The sequence below is a fragment of the Diadema antillarum genome, unplaced genomic scaffold, assembly GCF_040938485.1.
Source record: "Diadema antillarum isolate AM-2024a unplaced genomic scaffold, OU_Dant_1.0 seq00000264_RagTag, whole genome shotgun sequence".
Lineage (NCBI taxonomy): Eukaryota > Metazoa > Echinodermata > Echinoidea > Diadematoida > Diadematidae > Diadema > Diadema antillarum.
Genome location: NW_027271302.1, coordinates 239,776 through 261,551, shown reverse-complemented (window position 1 = coordinate 261,551; position 21,776 = coordinate 239,776). Strand labels below are relative to the sequence as shown.

At 39.9% G+C, this 21,776-nt stretch overlaps 1 protein-coding gene across 1 annotated transcript; it reads right to left on the bottom strand.

The window, feature by feature from the left end:
- Window positions 1-1,816: 1,816 nt before the first annotated feature.
- On the bottom strand, window positions 1,817-20,151 carry LOC139729794 (uncharacterized). Its single transcript, XM_071640725.1, has 10 exons — window positions 20,036-20,151; window positions 17,328-17,441; window positions 16,206-16,333; window positions 12,745-12,924; window positions 11,823-11,907; window positions 10,370-10,524; window positions 7,575-7,860; window positions 6,652-6,739; window positions 5,137-5,429; window positions 1,817-2,895 (listed from the first exon to the last, which is right to left on the bottom strand). Exons 2-10 carry the CDS (start codon window positions 17,344-17,346, stop codon window positions 2,165-2,167), a joined length of 1,965 nt encoding a protein of 654 aa, XP_071496826.1. The 5' UTR covers window positions 17,347-17,441; window positions 20,036-20,151; the 3' UTR covers window positions 1,817-2,164.
- Between the last annotated feature and the right edge of the window lie 1,625 nt (window positions 20,152-21,776).

Below are 21,776 nucleotides of genomic sequence, written 5' to 3'. Positions count from 1 at the left end.
TTAACTTTAAATGAAGTCCATACCTAAAACAGTCAGAGATACTGTGCACAAACGAGTTTCTGACAGTAAAAAGAGAGTTAAATATTTCTAGACTTTAAACTTCAGACAGATGGAAGGTATAAAGACATCAAACTTTTAACTGAAGACAAACCTCAATTGTCTAATTATTCACCAAGATCGCTCTTATTTGAAAGTTTCTTGGCTCTCTAGGTTGTGACTTCACAAGGATGTCAAGGTTACTGGTCATATCTGTGTGAGAAGGCACTCACACTTTAAAATTACCAGGTACACATATCTAAATCTTGAATTTAAAATCAAGTCGCCGGGATTAATTATCTTACACTACATGCAGAGACAGATTATCAGTTTGATCAATATATTTCTAACCATATTAAACATACTTTAATCAATGTGTTTGATAAAGCTAGATCTTTCCATGTCTGTGTGAGGTCTAATATATCAATGAGTCTCCCAATTTACTTCTCTCCCATTCCCCTAAAATAATGATGATAGAAAAGGCAAGAAAAGACAAAATAACACCACATAGTAATGAGATTCTTGAAAGTTTTACATTTTCAGTAAGTAGTAATATCACTCACAGGAAAATATGTAACCCATGTATGAGTCACACACTGAACTACAAACATACACCACTTTCACTATCTTTTTAAACAATTTTAAATGGAAAATATGGATGGCTTATGCAGCAAATTATTGTTGTATTGTATTAACTGAGCAATGAATAATGACTTCAGGGATGAATACATTCCTGTATTTCCTAAATTAATAGCAAGAAACATTAGTCTTATCTTATTTTTGCCCACTGCCAAATGGAAGCTCTGACGTAAACTTTGTTGTAACATGGTTACAGTGTATCTGCTACACAGTTGTTCTTTGTAATGTTTAGTGTTGTTATGATTATGTCGTGAAGAGTGACAAATTTCGGGAAGAGCTCTCAAACACCTTCTGCATAGGTTAAATGACTGCATAAGTTTTCCCAGAGTTCATCAAGACACTACACATTTTCTTCACAAGGAAATAGCTTCATGAATACAAAAGAAAAACAAAGAGAATACAATTGTCTTAATTTTGTTCAATTTTTCATCCGAAACACACTCTCACTGCTGCACATGAAAAGGTGACTTACAACAGTTAAATGTTTCCTCCGTGTAGTAGGTTGATCTATGATGTGACATAGTGGTATACGCTCAGTGACTTAGAGTAGGATTTTACTGGATTTCTACTCAGCGTGGACCTGGATGTGAGATGAAAATTTCCATGAGGGAAGCCAAGTGTGTCGACAAAACGGCCTTGGCAGGGGGTGACAAAGTGCCCACGGCACAGTCCTCCCATAAACAGAAGAGGACCCCTGGGAGGGGCACTAGCACACCTCCTCCAGGTAGACTCCCGACAGGGGAGTACCCAGACACTCCCAGCTGGAGCCCCCGGGGGACACTCCTACTGAAATGAAATCTAAACAGCCACAGGATAGGTAAGGTTCTGCCACACAAAAAACATGCGGCAAGTAGTCTCGTCAAACCATCACACAATATCAACACTCTGCATAATCTGTGTTATCATGAATATCCTGTCAATTACATTTCTGTGTGACTTGGAGTTACCTGAACACCTTTGAGGGCAAAAATTCTGCATACTAATGCAAACTCTTTTTTGTCCTTTTATTCTTTTAGTATCACACATTTTTTGTGTTTTTTTTTTCTTCTTCTTCTTTATGGGGGGAGGGAAAACACAATTGCCTTTGGGAGAAGGGTATATGAGACAATGCTAAAAATAAATACTGTATGTATACGCCAGACAAATCTTAGTCTCATGAGTAGATTTCTATGCTAAAAGATTGCCTATGTCTGTAATCTAAGTATATTTTTGTCAGATCTACTGAGTAAGCCAAGGCTTTGTGTTGCACACTTTTGTCAACAGTTTTGCAATGTTTTCATCATAGGGGGATGAAACATGAATTGCTTTGACAAGATGTTACTCTTGTACTGTACAAAGGTAGACTGCCCTTGGTGCCGGAAGGGAATTTTCATGATCTCTGTACAGTCTGCCTGTAACCATACATTGCTCAACCAGAGGAGCTGGTACAAGATTCATCACCCTTGAAAAGACCAGATTTAAGCTACCTCAAGACAAGACTATGTGAATATCATCTTTCATCGTCCCGCAAGCATTTCTGCATTAATGAACGGATGGCTCTCGCTCTCAACTCAAGCTCCAGCACCTCAAGCTGAGGCTCATTGGGATCTGGCTCATTGGCATTACCAACCTCCCGAGAAGGTGATGCTAATCTGAGTGAAGCACGAGCAAGGGCAAGCTGGGAAGGTTGGTCCTTAGCCTTGGATAGATCTACTCCAAGATCTAACAACTCTATATCTATGTCTTCTTCATCTTCCTCAGTCTCTTCACTGCTATCCTCTGTACTGTCACTGTCTTCCTCACTGTCATCTCTTTCCTCCTCTTTGCCTGCCATTTCTCTATCAACACTAGCACCTTTAACAACTTCTTCTGTTACCAGCGTTTTGACATTGGGTATGTTGGCTGATGTGCATGGATCACATTTTCCATTCAACACATTAGTATCACGATTGTCATTGTTGCCCTGAGCATGAAAATTACTCATTCTATCTCCATCATCATCACCATGACAACTGCTTTCTTGCTCACCATCCTTCTCAAGATGTGTGCCTGTACCTTTCTCCCCCTTGCTGCCCTCACCTCCTTCTACCTCCATGCATAACAACTCTTCCTCCTTTGCCTGCTCCTCTTTTGCCTTTCTTTCATCCTCTTCGTTCTCAAGCTCCAGAATTTCTCTGATTTCTCCAGAGGACAGGCTGCCAGTTGGTGTTGGGGGAGTTGGGTAGTGCATCTGGATCGCCTCTGGATTAGGAACGTAACAATGGATGTATCCCTTTTAATCACAGCAGGACTTTCAAAGATAAAACAGCATTACCTAAAACCAGTTTTAAACAATTAATTGAGCAAATTTGCAAATATTATACGTGCAGACTAATGAAGTGCAAGTATGGGGCTATAAAATGTCTTTACACAAGTTACATATTGTTAAATAAAACTTTTTATTGAGAGTTGAAAACAGATATTCTTAACAAAACAGATGCTGTGATGCATTCTCATCTTAGCTGAACCTGCTACACTGTATTACTCTTTTTTTTTTCATGAGACTGTGAACTAAAACAAAAACTCATTTCATTTCATGGTATATAAAATCTCGCATTACACCTTAAATTTAAGCATTCATTGCAAATTATTCAACATTAACAAAGTTTGCAATGTTACAGTACGAAGATTTTATTGCTCATATAGTTCTTCCATTGTACTACATAGCTTTAAATTTACATTTGGTGTAACGTCCTGCCTCAGTATTAGATTTGTCAGAATGGCTACCAACCTGCCCTGAAAACTTTCAGGAGTATCTCAAGTGACTGTAAAAATCTTGTGATGAAAGACAAGGAAGCAGGTTTGTGTCTGACTGCCTAGTTGGATTGTGTTTGCAATAGCAAAAATAGTACACTTCCATTCTTTAATTTGCATATGTAATTGAAATTGCCGAGATATCCAAAACAGAGCAATCCTAATAAAAGGTGGGACCCACCTTTTATTAGGATCGCTTTGTTTTACTTTGTTTTTGGATATCTCAGCCATTCAAAAACTAATTTTCATCTACTAAACTTTGAATTCCTCTTACAATGGTATGCTCTGTATTATTTCATAAGTGGTTTCTCGGTATCTCGCAAAAAGTTAAAAGAGTAATCCTCATCTCTACCAATACTATACCATCCCTTTAACCCTAAAAAGACTGGGGGGGGGGGGGGGCCTAAAAGGCCCCCCCCTCGACATTTCGCGCGATTACTCTGCAACACGCAATGCTCTCGCCGCGATGCTCTGTGACTTTTTTCTTTCGAGTTTCGCGCACATTTTGACACCAAATTTGTGACGCCCGGGGGTACGGTTCTGAAGTTACATAACTTTTTGTACATGCACGTGAGGCCGAAAATGGCTCAAAAATGTGATTTTGTGTACAAAGTCAATGGAAATTGAGTTTTTTCACATGGTTCATATAAATATGCTTATTTTTACTCTCAATGGCTTAAATTAATTTATTTTAGGAGTATTATGCTTCAAAAAGTGTCTGCCACAAATTTTGTTAAAAAAAACAGCAAAAACAAAAGGTCGAAAAAACAAAGAAATACATAAGAAATTCATAAAACAATAAAATAAATAAGAAATTAATTTTGATACCGAATTTTTTTTCGAGTGCATTTGCCAAGAATGCCACAAAGAATAATTAGACCAAAAATGAGCACTTTTGGAGCTTTATTTACTGATTTAGATCAAAGAGTCTGATTTCACGCATAAATTAGCGTAATTAATCAAAATAAAATAAAAGAAGACTATTTTGGAAAATTTAAATATACATTCTTGTAGATTACATCGCACACTACCATTGTGCAAATTTCCGCGGCGATCGCGCGATCTGCGGCCGAGATCTTAAGGGGGGGCCCTTTAGGCCCCCCCCCCCCCCCCCCCAGTCTTTCGAGCTACCAAAATAGCCCAGTCTTTTTAGGGTTAAACAGCCCTCTATCACTCCTGTCCCTCATATACCACATTCAACAAAGCAAAGGATTACTCTTGATCACACTTTAACCTGTTATCACACTTTAACCGAGTATACTCAGGCAGGTGTCTATGGAAAATGTGTGATGTAGCAAAATCAAACCGTCCTCAACAGGTTAATACTAATACAGGATTCTCTACACCTGATTTAGATATAATATAATTTACATAATCAAGAGATTGTCATGAATAGTGAAGTAGAGAGGGTAAACGATCGTCCCATCCCCCCCTACTGAAAAGAAGAGCCACAACTTTTATGGCTCTTTTTCTTTTTCCACCAGGTTAAGTGGTACTGTTTCAGCTTTTGTGTGGCCAGAAAAATATATGTGGGTACACATGTACAAAGTACTTACATATAATATACTTACAAGAGAATGAAAAGACTGAAAATGACTAGTGAACCAGGAGTTTTATTTTTTTCTGTTAAGAATAAAATATGAGAGAAAGAAAGGGACAAAAGTCTATCGCGTCTAACATCGTCCTTACCCACAAGGGGTGGAACAGGTGTTCTTGGAGGAGAGGGGCTCCTCGGGGATAAACTCCTGCTTGTGGACCTGCTCCTGGATCGACTTGATGACCAGCTCCTGGACCTACTGTGAGACTGGGTCCTGGACCTCCTGCGAGACCAGCTCCTGGACCTCCTACGAGACCAGCTCCTGGACCTACTGCGAGACCAGCTCCTGGACCTACCCCTGGAGTGGCTGCTGGTGCTACTGTAGCTACGACGCAAGCTGCGGGAATTGCGCCCCCTGGAACCACTCCGAGAGGAACTTCTGTAGCTGGAAAAAAAAAAGCAAAAGGCAGAACCAGTTATTAAGACTAGCTGAGTCCATCATCATAAATACCATTTATTAGTCTTTTCTTTTCTGGTTGAACATTTTCACAAAATATGCTAGCATTAATAATTGCATAGCATGACACAATGTACTGAAGGAAGAGATCACAAGTAAGATCATTACATTCACACTAAAATATGTACAGAAATATGAACCATAGACAGGGGATGAAAATAATTCAAAGACACTGCAAAAGGGTTTGATATGCTTTTGAGGAGTCTGACCAGTTCCATGATATGTGCACGACTGACACAAAACCATGACAGCAACTCAAGCTTCCATATAGGTACAATGTATTTTACTGTACTTTCAACATTAATGTCCACAGTTCAGTATAACAAATAAATGAGTCTGCGAACATCTGCACTCCACTTTGTTACTGAATAGGGCAGCAATGAGAACAGACTAACCTATCCACACTGCTATCAGTAGCACTTTTGCAATAATCACTCAATGACCATTGCTCATCACGGTGCTATTCCGAGCCCTTGCTGAAAAATTCATGTTCACAAGTTTTGTGAGTTACCGTTAAAGAGGACATTTCCAGTGTGGAAATCTTTGCTCACTTCACATAATATAAAAATGGTGCAAAAATGAAGGCCCCCTTTTTGTGCTTTGCTTTTATAGCCATATTATTCTACATCTTCATTACGCAGGATTAAAAACACAAGAAATTAATCTCACGTAAGTCTGAAAAATGACTAGCAAAAATTTCCTATTCTAACATTTATTGATATTTAAAATCAATACCTTGCAAAAATGTCGTCTCCTGTAATGTTAATGTATCGTATACTGTCTCTAAGGCGAGATCTTGCCAACACTTCTCTTGAAGAGGTAAATTCCTTTCTCAAGTTCCACTTTACGAAATATCATATGCACAAAATAGATGGTATATATCCGAGAGTAAAAAAAAGAAAGAAAAAAAAAAGTAGTGTTGTACTCAAATGTTTCCCAACTGCAAAATTTCTCATATGAAACCAGAGTGGAGTAACAGGACTTGTGTTCAAAAATACTTTTCAAACCAAATATTCACACATCAGCAATTTTGTGAAACATGTCAGACTAGCCCATGTCATACAACTGCTGCCAAGCTACTAATTAAGGAAATGATCTTGCATCAACAAATGAGTCAAATTAGATACCATGAAATAAACTTTAAGTTTACCTTCGTCTTCTTGACCTTCTTCCTCGTGATCTCCTTCTAGATCTGTGGTGGCTGGAAGACACTTTGTCTGATCGGCCCTCAGCAGAGCCTGTAGAGAGTCAGAATGCCTCAATGTCTGTCACAAATTCCCTTTTCTTTCTTCCTTGTACTGATGACATAACAGCCTTAGGGTATGATTGCCATTTGTGACCCAATATCACAAAAACCTACAAAGAACTGCACAGGTTGATCTTTCCAATAGACCTTCAAACCATGTATTTTGGGTCAGCTTGGCTAATTTGGGTTCTGAGTGATTCAGCACCTGTTCCTTCAAACTATGGTATATGGAAGCATCAAATAAAAAGTACAGATGGGATTTTCAACCACAAATATCAAATGTCTTTTCTGTATTTGATTATGCAGATAAAGACCACTGGTTTCTAGACTTTTCCAGAGTAAATCCCTACATGGGCTGGAATATCCTCTAAAGGCTTGGAAACACAATAACAGGTTATTATAATGCATAAAAGGCAAATCCTACATGCAGGCTAATCCCGCGTCTATCACACGTAAAGCCTCTAGCTGGAAACTAGAGCAAGACTACTCATGCACATTTTGAAAAGAGTGGACAAGCTTGAGTATGCCAATAGTGGCAATGTTTTTGCTCATGACAAGCAAAGATCATTAAAAAACCATGATGATAGACTAACATGAAGCAATATTTGAACTAAGGTTTGAAAATAAAGAAGGTCACGTATCTTCTTGGTAAAAACTGCAAACCAGACACACAAGTGGGAATGTAGGGAATGAAATATGACATACACTAAACAGAAATATGTGTAGCAGTTGCCCAAACATTTATTCCAATCTATGTCAATCTACAAGTCAATGTCAATATACATTAATCTCTGCATAACATATCTTTTGAATAATAATATTTCTACCTCTGATATCAACATGATCGCCATCTCCACCTCCATTGCCCTGGTTGGATTCAACCGCCTTCTGCTTCTTCTCCTCGGCAACAGCTCCTCTCGACTCAGTCACATGACACCTGGCCACATCGATTCCATCTTTTATGTCATCAGGGAGGTCCTTCACATCCTCATCAATCTCCACAGGAACACCATCAATATTCTCCTCCTCCTCAACCTTCATCCCAGACTCCTCTAATCCTCTGCCAGTGGCATCAGTCTCTTGAGTAGGATGGACAGTGCTGTCCACAGAGATCTTGAGAGGACAGGGTGAAGAACATAATCATACTCATATCAAAGATGTAGCAAAAACAGCTGCTGAAAACTGCTTTAATATCCAATAGTGGTGAGCCAATGAAGTAAAATGGAGTCAAAAGGGCTGAGCTTATCAGGGGTCACAGTTTGCTCAGCGACAGCCCCTCCCCCACCCCCTTCCCCTTGCTGTTGCTATTTCACTCTTTTCCTTTCTTTATCCCTCTGTTGTTAATTATCTTGTGTGATGTTGCCTCCCTATTCATCCTTTTCCTTCAATGGTTGCCCCCTTGGTCCTCAGGATCATTACTGACCCTCCTCTGCCTTTTGTCTATCCACCCTCCTGCTCTAATCCCCTCTCTTTACTTGTTGGACTCCTTGCCCATGACCTCCTACCCTCTCCTTTTGTTTTCTTTGTTCTGTGTACCCAGCCTGTCCTTGACTGTTTTTGTTGTGTGATGTCCTCATATGTGATTGCTTTCCCTGCCTGTTTTGTCATTTTGCCTCTGACAAAGATTCTGCTAGGATCGAAAGCTCAGGCCCCTTTTGACTCCATCATATCAAAGATGTCAAACAGTCACATACAATGTCAAACATATTGTTGGTTTTCCAGAGCACTGAACAAATGTAACTTTTCATTGAGTTGGCCCTATTGCGACAAAAATGCAGTAACTTGCAATGAATTTGATACTCAAAAATAATATTCATCTACTGACATTACGCTGATTCTAACCATGACAACCACATATTGCAGTTTAGAAACAATCTTCAGACAGACAGGGAAAAACCAACACATCACACTAATCATTGGTAGAATAAACATAATTATTAACAGCATGGTACTGCATGATTCAAAATGGAGAAAACTTGGTCTTCACACACTTTTGTCATGATATTATCACCCATCCTGTTTGAAATTTATTTTCATGTAACAAAGATGCATACACCTTCATCACTTGACATCAGATTTGATAATAATACTAGAAATATCACTGAAGGTGATTAATACCCCCACCCCGTGACGACAGTCTCACCCAAGGAATGATCTTTCCTTGATCTTCTGCCATTTAAATGCCGTTACCAAGGCAACGCAGCTTCCGACACGTCCGAAAAATATGTCTTGCACATCTTCCCACCAAGACTATTGTGTGTGCCACATTTCATAAGCTTTTGTCAAAAACTGAGGAAGTAGTTCAATCCACAAGATCTTTCCTTGATCTTCTGCCATTAATATGCCGTTACCATGGCAACGCAGCTTCCGACACGTCCAAAAAATATGTCTTGCACATCTTCCCACCAAGACCAATGTGTGTGCCACATTTCATGAGCTTCAGTCGAATACAGAGGAAGTAGTTCAATCCGCAAGATCTTTCCTTGATCTTCTGCCATTTATATGCCGTTACCATGGCAACGCAGCTTCCGACACGTCCGAAAAATATGTCTTCCACATCTTCCCACCAAGATCAAGGTGTGTGCCACATTTCATAAGCTTTGGTCAAAAAACTGAGGAAGTAGTTAAATCCGCAAGGTCTTTCCTTGATCTTCTGCCATTAATATGCCGTTACCATGGCAACGTACTTTCGGGTACTGTCAAAAATGCGTCTTGCACATCTACAACCAAAGGCACACATCTGTACCAAGTTTCATGGAAATTGGGCAAAAACTGAGGAAGTAGTTTGCAACACAAAATTTTCCATCATTTTGGCTCATAATATGTAAGCTGTTACCATGGCAACATACTTTTTGTCACTGTCAAGAAATGTGTCATGCTGACCTATATCCTAAGACAAACATTCAATATGAATTCCATGAGAATTGGAAGAACACTGATGAAGCAGTTTTGCCATGAAGCATTTTGCCCTATATTTTACCAATAACATGCCGTTACCATGGCAACGCACTTTTTGCCACTGCGGAAATATGTGTCTTGTACATTAACATATTCAGATGAACATCTGTACCTAATTTCATAAAAATTGATCAAAAACTGTGGGAGGAGTTCGCGACGCAAGGTTTGTACCCATTTTTGCCCATAATATGCCGTTACCATGGCAACGTACTTTTGGGTACTGTCAAAAAATACGTCTTGCACATCTACAACCCAAGGCACACATCTGTGCCATGTTTTATGGGAATCGGTTGAAAACTGAGGAAGTAGTTCGCGACGCAAGATTTGCAACGGACCGACCGCCCGACCGACCGCCCGACCGACCGACCGCCCGACCGTCCGCTGATTCCTATATACCCCCTTCAAACTTTGTTTGGCGGGGGTATAATAATAAAACATTCCCTTGCCATCTCACTGTACTCAATCAGACACTGGTCCTTGTGTTGTAAACTTCAGTCACTTTTGGCATAAAACCTCAAAGGCCTTTCCATCATGAGGTTTACCCATCTTTTGGGATTTGCTTCAGTTTGGAATACATTCAATTTTGTTTGAATGCAACACGATAATAATCGTTCTCATTTCTTCTTTCTTGCTGCAAAGTAGTTAGTTGGATATCTGTACACACCTCTATCTTTGACTGGCTTTCTCCCTGTTTGGTCTTCTCTCTCTCCTCACCAGGGGGACCAGCATCGACCTGTGCAGTCAACACCTGGGGTGGTCCAGACACACCAACCTCTGGCCCAGACTCATCGGAATCAGACGATGACTGCATCTCTGTGCCTGGACCAACAACAGATGTGTGTTTAGTAGACTCTCGAGCTTAAAGGGGAACGAAACCTGAATATGTGTATTATGCGAATTGAGTGAATTCAGAAATATTAGTAGAACATATTGGTGAAGTTTCAGGAAAATTGGACAATCCACTCAGAAGTTATGAATTTCCAATGTTTTGGAACAGCCTTCGCTGGATAAGACTACAGTTGTACAACAATTTGTGATGTCCCACATGGACAGCTTTTATATACAATATATTGAAAAGAAAAAATAAAGAGAATTTACCTTTTTTTTCTTCTCATTTTTCTAGCACAATGAAAGAGAACTTGGCTTACATATTTCAAAAGGTGGGGGAACACACTGTATCCTCAACATATGTCAGTAACAAGTGGAATGAATGTGTATGTTTTATAAAATATGAAATTTTGTGGAATTTTCTTGATATTTCTTTATATCAGTGTCATGCTGTGACATCATGAATAGTTGTAGTCTTCCTGTCCAGTGATTGTAGTTACTGTATCAAAACTGTGAAAATGCAAAACTTCTGAAAGGATTGTCTGATTTTCCCTAACCTCCGCTGGCGCATTCTACTGATACATCTGCAGCCACTCAATTTCATGCATACGTTAGGGTTTTATTCCCCTTTTCAATATCATACTTATAATTTAAATGAAGAAGGTGTCCTCGGTACTGTTTCATGAAAATTGTCAATCCTGACAACTTGTCAGTCTCTGACAATTTCAATAAAATTCTTGGTTTTGATTGTTCCTGAAGCTCTGGTCACTGACAGTTACTACATGTATGGTAATTGTCAGAGACTGACAACTTGTCATTGCTGACAACTTTCAATAAAACACTGCCCACATTGGCACTGTCATTTACAGTCTCTCTTTTAGGAGAGAATAAATCCAACATACCAGAGGCAAATCCTACACCTTGTATCCCCTTCATCCTTACAGTATTCTGAATAAAATAACTGCAAATACTAACTTTGAAAAGACTTTGCATATTTAAACCCTCATACACACCCCTCTATGCAATAAACTGTAGTAGAGATAACCCAAAAGCAAACCAAAATGCTTGCGCAAAACAGCAAAGCCTTTAGTATGTATAGCAACAATTACTCCTATGTATACTCACCTCACTTATTATACATGTACACTGGGAAACACTTGCTTTCAGTGATTAAAGTTGCTCTCTAAAAACTCATTTACCGCAAAACATATACACTGATGCTATGCTATGTGCTAACATGTTTTGGCTTATCAAATGAAGAAATACAACATGATACTGGATAAAATTACCTGCTATGACACACTTAATCCTCTTTCTGGACATTCCTTCCAGCTGATTCAGACAAAGACGCTTCAATTCCACCAAAGGCACATTCTGCAAACAACATTTACAAAAAAAGGGGGGGAAGTACTCCATGAACAACTACAGAAAGCTTGATGATGCAAAGTTAGATGAGGATCACAGCTTCACACAACCTTCATGTATATCTTGTAGTGACAAGACTATGTCTGTTTTCTATAAATCCTAAATTTCAATATCATAAATGATGGGGTCACACAATGTGCCTATAATGCAAGCTTGGTTGTAATTTCTGATATCATTTCTGAGCTTTATGTAAGCTAAGTGGATACCAAAGTGGATCAAAAACAACAACAAACAAACAAACTTGAACATCCGGATGGAAACACATACAAACACACAGATAAAGGGATGCATCAACCATATCTTTGATAGCTAGCTCACACTTGGTCACTGCACTATTCAAGTATGGACAAGATAAAAACAAAAGTCTTTTAAGGAAACTCCATTTGGTACGTGTGACCTACTGGCCCATATGCATGTTACCCTGGTGGGAACAGTACCATGAACATCTCCTAAGTGTATCTCTGACTAATATTTGGTCGCAATTGTAATATTAGTTGCAATGTAAATCATCACAAAAGAGAATCTTGCAGGTCAACAGTGCACTGACTTTTAAAACCAGGTATGGACAGCTTTTATAACTTCAGCATGTGACCTTACAAACACCTCCACACCATGCTATTAAACAGCCCTGACACATCTCTGTCCTTTTTTTTTTTTTTTTTTTGTCATCAGAATCTCACAGTTAAAGAGTATCATAAATCATGACCCACGACAAAGAGACTCACATGGGATCTTTCAGTCCCCACTTCACCTTCTGTGGGCAAGAAAATAATTGCAACACAGTACCTTGAGTATATCTGGAACCATAGCATCCAGCTGACTCCCTTTGATAGCCCGAAAGGCCTGGCTGATCAACTCCTCCCTGTCCTGCAGGTAGAAGCCCAGAGGCTGCCGCTCCTTACTCAGGTCCAGGTCTGAGTCTGTGTCATTACCATGGCTGGATTTCTGCTTCGCTTTGCCTACCATCTAACCAATCAAGATATCACAAGACAGAGGTTACACACACAGACATATGGACAGACATGCATTTAAACAGCAATTTTGAAGACAACAAAAGAGATCATGGATACCAGTCCCGACAAGGTCACAGGTACAAGAAGATTCAGACTTGAAATTATGGCTGACAGATCAGATGGAAGGAGAAAAAGAGTGAAAGTGCGATGACAAGTGATAAAAGTTTCTCAGTACACAAGAGTATACACAGTCAAATACTTTCAATAAAACTATACTAATGAGATATGAAAAAGAAGGAGGAAGTGATGGAGGCAAATGAAATTGTAATACAGCACACAGACACATATTAAAGCACACAACTTTTGTAGAAGATCCAAATTTCATGTTTTCTCACAGACACAAGGCATTTCATTGGTCCCCCCCCAAAAAAAAAAAAAACAAACAAACAAACAAACAAAAACTTTGTCCTTTACTGTAAGCTTTTCTAATAAAACACTCCCAAGGATCCAGTCCAAATCGACCCTAATTTTCCCTCCATCTGTCATGTCCAGCTAAGCAGAACATAAATTACATGTACCACGGTAGAGGCGAGCTACAACAATGTATGTGCAGGTAGCGAGCAGGGTTTCAAACAAGAGACCCGCGGGTCTAGCGCTCACCTGAGTATCGCAAGTTCACCTTTCACGCAGTCACTAATCTAAATTATTCACAGCTCTACCAAAATTTGACGAGGCATTCTCAAGTGGAAGATGAAAATGTACAATAAGGGCCCAATTTTTTCAAGATTCCTTAATTTGGGGGAATTGGGGCCCCCTGGGGCCCTCTGGGTGGGGCATGGTGCCCAGTTTGATAAATTGAGATCCTGACCACCTAGGGATGCTACCTGCCAAGTTTGACAAAAATCCATCATGAGGTTTTCAGGAAGAAGATGAAAATGTACAATTCAGGCCCCCATTTGGACCCTTCCAACCACCCCCCCCCCCCCCTACCCCCAAGAGGGGCACCCCTGGATCTCCTATGAACAAACTTGAAACTACAGTCATTAATGCACTCACTCATAGTATTATCTCAGCTCTATAACTTCTGATTCTAGAGAAGATTTTTAAAGATTCCTTCATTTGGGGGGTTTGGGCGGGGCATGGTGCCCATTTTAACAAATTGAGATCCTAACCCCCTAGGGATGCTACTTGCCAAGTTTGGTGAAAATGGGTCATGGGGTTCTCAAGAAGAAGATAAAAATGTACAATTTAGGCCCCATTAGGACCCCTCCTCACCCCCCCCCCCCCCCCCCCCCCCCCGGGTCCCAAGGGGGGCACCCCTGATTCTGCCATGAACAAACTTGAAACTACAGTTATCAATGTGCTAACTCATAGTATTAACCTAGCTCTATCACTTCTGGTTCTAGAGAAGAAGATTTTTGCGGATTCCTTAATTTTGGGGGGTTTGGGCCCCCTGGGGGCCCCCTGGGTGGGTCATGGTGCCCATTATAACAAATGGAGTTCCTAACCCCCTAGGGATGCTACCTGCCAAGTTTGGTGAAAATGGGTCATGGGGTTCTCAAGAAGAAGATGAAAATGTACAATTTAGGCCCCATTAGAACCCTTCCCCACCCCCCCTCCCCTGGGTCCCAAGGGGGGCACCCCTGATTCTGCCATGAACAAACTTGAAACTACAGTCATCAATGTACTAACTCATAGTATTAACTTAGCTCTATCACTTCTGGTTCTAGAGAAGAAGATTTTTACAGATTCCTTAATTTTGGGGGGTTTGGGCCCCCTGGGGGCCCCCTGGGTGGGGCATGGTGCCCATTTTAACAAATTGAGTTCCTAACCCCCTAGGGATGCTACCTGCCAAGTTTGATGAAAATCGGTCTTGGGGTTTTCAAGAAGAAGATGAAAATGTAAAAAGTTTACGCACGACGCACGACGGACGACGCACGACGGACGACGGACGACGGACGACGCACGACGCACGACGGACGCCGGACGAAGGGCGATCGCAATAGCTCACTTGAGCCTTTGGCTCAGGTGAGCTAAAAACAAAACAATCAAAAGAAAACCCACACTTTCACGTATGGCACCGGCACAACTGGTAATTAATCAACTTGTGAGCATGTAACAAGCAAACATGTACTTTAAACTTCACCCCAGCCCCAGCAGGTCCAATACAAATCTGCAATGAATAATGTGAGTACATGGATTCTGCCAACATGCCTACACTGTCACAAACTTTGGCTGGGTTGGCTGGTGGTCATGTGCATACGTGTAGTTGGACTTTTATTCCTTCAGTAAGTATTGTGTATCAGACCAGGGCCCCGTTGCTAGAAACTTTCCGTTTAAACGCAACTTGCAACTGATTGTCACTGGCCAATCAAAATCATTGTTGCATGCATGTCTTCTTAATAGGGCAGACCCTGAGCCAATCAGAATGGTTGTTTCAAAATTAGCAATTATTTGCAATTGATTGCAACTTTCTTGCAACGGGGCCCTGGGGCCCGTTGCATAAAAGTTACAATTATGGTAACTTTGCCATTCAGTGGTAACTACCATGGCAGCAATACTCAACAGCCAATCAAAATTAAGAATTCCATGGAAGTTACAATTGGATGGCAAAGTTACCATAATTGTAACGTTTATGCAATGGGCCCCAGGGGATTATATGCAACAAGAACCAAGGCATACGTTGTGTATCCCTTGGGGGGAACACAATGTGATAGTGCATAATTATGATATACATTGTAGGTGCATGTTTGCTGCCAATGTTAAGTGATTCAGGCAGTGAAGCCACATGATATGAACAAAAGAGAACACAATTCAACAAGTGAGCTTCATGATTCGTTTAATAGAACTCAAAGAAAACAGAAACACTACATGCAACATATCGCTATCGTTGGCTGTAATTCAGTGGTCAATACAAACAAAAAGAAATGGAATGATGAATCATCAGGGAATGTAAGTAAAAAATTACAAAAACAACTGACTTCCATGAAAGTCAAATTTTGCATTAAGTCGAAGTCCCAATAGATTTGACTTACAGGCAAGGTTGTCAGTATATCACAACTGCTTCTACATAATGAAATAGAAGGCCCTAAAAATATGGCCTGCAATGTTTCTGTCATATAAAAATGCCTACTGCATTGCACAGTCATTTTTTAACAAGAACTTTTTCTACCATCTCTGCTTTGGTGCTCCATCCTTCAGGACTCTCATTTCCATTAAGAGTTCTCTGAAACTTGTAGGACGGACAATGAACTACACACAAATCAATTCTGTATGAATTTCCACTTTCCCTACCTTCTTCTTAGAGACTTTCTTTTTCCTCTTAACAGCTTTCGATCCATCATCCTGTTTTCGCTTGCTCCGTCTTGCTGATTTGTTTCCTGGTTGTGGGCTCTCACCTTGAGTAGAATCAGGAAGCATATCTACGGGAGACAGTACAAGTTTTTAGGTTTAAATACAGATTTCAGGGAACACTGAAGAGCTTATCTCTTACTTTTCTGGAATAATGTCATTAAATATGAAAAGCTGATGCATAAACTTTCACAGAATACTGAAAGGCAGGGTGCTTAACTTCTCATAAATACTAACAAACTTTAATTAGTTGACATGTAGCTCTTGTTCAATTACAACAGATCATAACCAAATTCATCCAGTAACCACTGGAGACAGCTGTGAATGCAATAGTCAAAGTGTCAATTATACATCATCCGTCACGAAAAAAACAGAGGTGACATTCTTGGAATACAGTTTTAATTGCATTCATTTGCAATGAGTGACAATGTTTAATGGGATAGAATGAGGTCGTAAACTTGGTCATGCTTAAATAAGGGTCTTTGCCATTAAAACTGTGCAACACATTCAAACTGTACTGCAGAAAATCTTTACAGTTTGCTTTTAAGTTGTAAAATGTTTACAACTTTGCTTAAAAAGTGACAAATGTCGTATGTGGTAGTAAATACATGTACACTGTATGTTCATTGAAAAATGAATATCAAAGCCACATTGGTACTCTCAAAATACAACTTTGTACAAGAAAACTATCTTCAGTGCCATGACCAAAATGAGCATCCATAGCCGTGGCATTTCCTTAGGAATTTAATATTCAGTATGTTTACGCCTCAGAATTCAGGATTAAGTAAACAGTTTGTTGGTGGTAATGATTTAAAGAAGCATGTTTAACAGCTAATTTTAACATCTACATAACATTGTACCACATGGTCCACACAATCCTGGTGCATAGAAGTTGTGAAATCAACCATTAACTACAAGTTTCATGGAGTTCAAAGGTAAATGTGTTGGAATAAAAAACATGTAGAAGATATTAATTTGCAGAAATTAAACGGCACTTTAGAATTTAAGAAACACAGTCCAAACAGTCCATATGTTCTGTACAATATAATTTAAGCACCACTTTACCTTGTTTCACTTCAGCCATGGTCAGGTGACAAGCAACATGTATGCAGTATCAAACCATTTCCATACCACACAGACTGACTTCAGCTGTCCAGTAAGTCATTGTCAGTCACATGCCTATGTGCACACATGACAGATATCATCACACAAGAAAGAATCAATCATTTGTTAAAAAAAAAGAAGAAAAGATCTGTAACATAACAGCAGCAGTGAAAAATAAACACAAAAAACAAGAGAATAGGAAAAATTACACCACTTGAAAGCATGTACATACAGTGTACATGTACAGTTGAACCTCTCTTATCTGGCCTCCCTTTATCCGGATCTCTCTATAATACGGAAGCAATCTCGCCGTGATTTTTTTTTAAATAATTACGGGAGGAAAGGGGGATTCCCAACTCCTTGAGAACTCCTATACAAACACACACGAATTACATATTACTTCCAACATGATTAACATACATTTCATCAAATTTCCTTCCAAATTGCTTACCTTCAGACATTTTAACATCCCCAAACATCCCCAAATGTAACAATGAAAAGGTTGCAGTATACACATTACTACATGTGTATGTATGTACATGTATAAAGCATTGAGTCTCCCGTATCCGGCCAAATCCCTTATCCGGATGAGCCCCGGTCCCGACTTGTCCGGATACGAGAGGTTCAACTGTACATCATTTACCTTTTTTTTTTTTGAATGACAAGACACAGCAATCACTGCCACTACAATGTACAATGTACATGTTGAGTTTTGCAGATTTACAGCTGTAACCCACAAAAAGTTGTATTTGCTGATGTCTGATTGTCATCTGATGGCCATAAATTAATTAAATTCCCACAGACTTAATCATCAACTGCCCAAAACTTCCTAACACTTACAAAAAAATACAACATTGAGGTATAAATGTGTATGTACAGTATGCACATGTGTGTCTGTATCCAGACACTCAGCCCATGGCTTCAACCAACAACCAAATTATATGAGTGTGGCTAGATCATAGATGGTATAGACACACACCTGTGGTTGTACACTGCCATAGGGGATAGGAATTATGTAGGGGATTCCATGAAGCCAGACGCAGTCTCCACGGAACATACATTTACAACGTATATTCAAAGGGACTGCACAGTACTGGTTGAGGTGAGGATTCAGCTTGTAACGTTTTGCGAGATATTTAGAATCCACTCTGTGTGAGTCTATGAAATGTTGAGGAGCATACTAGGGAATCTAAATGTTCATTTGATGAAAATCGGTTTTGTAATGAATGAGATGTAAAACAAGGAAAAACAAAAAGATTCTGAAAAAAGTCGTGGCCTGTCAATTTGTTTAGGATCACTTTCCTGGATATATTTCAGCCATTTCAAGGCCAAATGTCATCAAATAATGTTAAATCCTTTTTATAATTACATGCTCTTTCATACTTCATAAGACTTTAAGACTAGGTTTCGCATTATCTCTCACACACACGCATACGTTAACCTGGGCCCTGGCCCTGTCTTATAAAACTTGTGACTTGTGATAGAAATCAATCAATCACAAATCTTAGTGAAAGCTGCAATCAATCACAACCTGTGATTGATTGTGCAGTTCTCCATCTTAATTTCAGTCATGATTTTATTATATGATGCCGCGATGGATTTGCATTCAATCGCAAAGTTGTGATTGATTTTCTATAATCAATCACAAGTCTTTATAAGACAGGGCCTTGGGAATCCTCACCTCAACCAGTACTGTCTGTAGGTCTTACACTCCCTATAATCTTCGGCAAGTAAATTACTTAATTAGCACAAGTCAAATTGGTCGCCATATTGTATGGTTTGTGTAGCGTTGTGTACTGACGGGGGCTCTTCAGCGAGGTCGCTGCCATAACCGCTACGTAGCATGAAGGCAAGCACGCATGTTGAGTAGTGAATCTCGCACACTGCGCTGTGCAGGGAAGCGGACGGCTGGGCGATCAGCCAATCAGCGGCCCGGCTATCTTTTCACAGCTTTCAACGGGGGATATTTTAATGTGATTAGTGAGTGTCTGCAGATATGCGCTTTTGTAGACCAATCGCGATCTTCCAGCTGTCAAAGAAGTAGATCTAACGTTAGGCTTCTACAAAAGCTTGCATTATAAATAGTACTGCCTGTATTAGCCCGACCAGACGCTGTAATTACGCTGTCGCAACGTACCTACGTACAGCAACTGGGCTGTGTATAGTTATGCCTGTATGATGAGACTACATACTAATTTAATCCTCCGCTCCATATTGACGCTATTGTAGATCTATAGTATGATGAGTATTACTAACTGATCTGAATTGAACACACTGTTTTATTAGTTTTTACGCCACCTCCCAAGACTTGCACGTGCACCATCACTGTAAATTTATCACTCTTCATCCATTTCTAGACCATCCTTTACAGAAGTAAAATTTTACAACTTTCTAGCCAAGAAACCAACCCCTGCGGCCGGCCCTGCATGGCCCTCTCCTTACCGCAGCAGACCACGCGGTATACACGGTACAAGCCACATCGCAGCAGTCAGGATTGGATCATTGTCACATTGACAGCGCATCACAGAGCTGCAGAGCTAAATTACACGCAAATTTACGTGTAGAAAACAGCGTTCTATAACTTCTGTGCATGTTTTTGTTACACGTAACACTACGAATGGGACTGAATCAAAACATCAGCGCACAAGTTCAAACAGAAAAATACTTACTGGTAAATGTAAATCCTAGATTATGCAAAGCGTCAATGATACAGTGGAACTAAGCATTGATCATTACCTCCCCTGAACACTTCCTGAGGAGACAAGAACACTGAAGGATGTGAGTGGTGGCCGGAGTAAAGTTTACAATGAAGTAGTTACGGTTATACTGTAGTCTACAAACAGCCATCTCTGCGATTAGCATGGACCTAAAGCATAGCTAGCTAGCTCTAGGTAGGTGGTCCATGCATACGCATGCACCGTGGCATATGCACACACCATGGACCTACAACGCACCTGCCTGCCTGTGAAGAGAATTCCACCCAAAAAAATCGATAAAATTATACATTCCATCAACTTAATCGACACTGACATAATTTATGTTAAGTGTAGTAATCATTCCCCCTACTTTCTGAAAGTGGTTAATCAAATGCTCTTCCATTACTCAAGAAAAGTGAAAACATGTTTGTTTTCTTTATATTGTGTTTATGTTGTTGCCCACACATGATGTCATGCATCCAGTGGTTCCAACATCCAAACTTTAAAAATTCATAACTTTTGCATCGATTGCCCGATTTTCCTTAAACTTTCACCGATGTGTGGCAAAACCTTTTTGGTGTCACTTTGTTTGTCCATGGGCGTCACCAGGGGGGGTGCGTTGGGTGCGAACGCACCCCCCTTCAGATCCTTAAAAAAAAAAAAAAAAAAAAAAAAAAAAAAAAAAAAAAAAAAAAAAATCAGTCTGCGAGCGACCTCAACGCCGGACGCTAAATAATTACTCTTTTCTATTTTTTTTTTCTTCATATTTTGCACCAGGGACACACACACACACACACACAAATCAATTCGCACCCCTGGTTCTGGCAGCACTGATTTTATTAGTATTCTACAGTGTTTACTATTTATCGACCGTACTGTACATCCCTACGATACCGAGCACTTATACACGTTTGCATGTACGTGTGCTACTTACAAGTACATAGTAGGGTCTATGTACATTACTTCTGACCAATCCATATTGCCAGCCCAAGAGCGAGCCTTAGCCTCATTAAAAAAAGATGAAAAAAAAAATGGAGGGGCAAGCATATTATTTTGCCCACCCCCCCCCCCCTCCATAATTCCAGAGACGAGAAGATTTTCTTATCTTTTTTTTTTTGACCGAAAAACAAAAAGTTACCCCCATAAAATATTGGAGGGGTAAGCATATTTTAATTTTGCCCCCCCGGCCCCCATAATTAATGATTCCCGAAATGAGAAATTTTCTGGCTTTTGAAATAAAACAAAAATGTTGCCCCCATAAAAATATTGGAAGGCAAGCGCACCATTTGCCCCACCCCACATGATCATAATTCCCGCGATGAAAAGATTGTCTTGCTTTTTTGTTAGAATTCAAGAAATCTGTCCAATTATTTCACCCAAAAGCAGTGGCGTAACTACGGGGGGAGGGGGGTGCGCCCCCTCATAATCCGCTGGTAAAAAAAAAAAAAGACTTACCGAAATAGTAATTCAAGTGTTAGTAAACTGCTTTTGAATGAAAGGGTGATCAAGAAATAAGATATTTTTCTATGATTTCTTTTAACCATAATTAGATAGGTATATAGTGTGAAACATTGTTCAAAAAGCCCGGACCCGACAAAAGATTGTGATTCAGCGTGATTCCTGGTTGGCATTCTGCATATAAGCAGGATGTGCGCAGTGTACTCAGTACATCCGAACGAAGAGTCGCTACAATGTTGCGCAATGTGATGTAGAA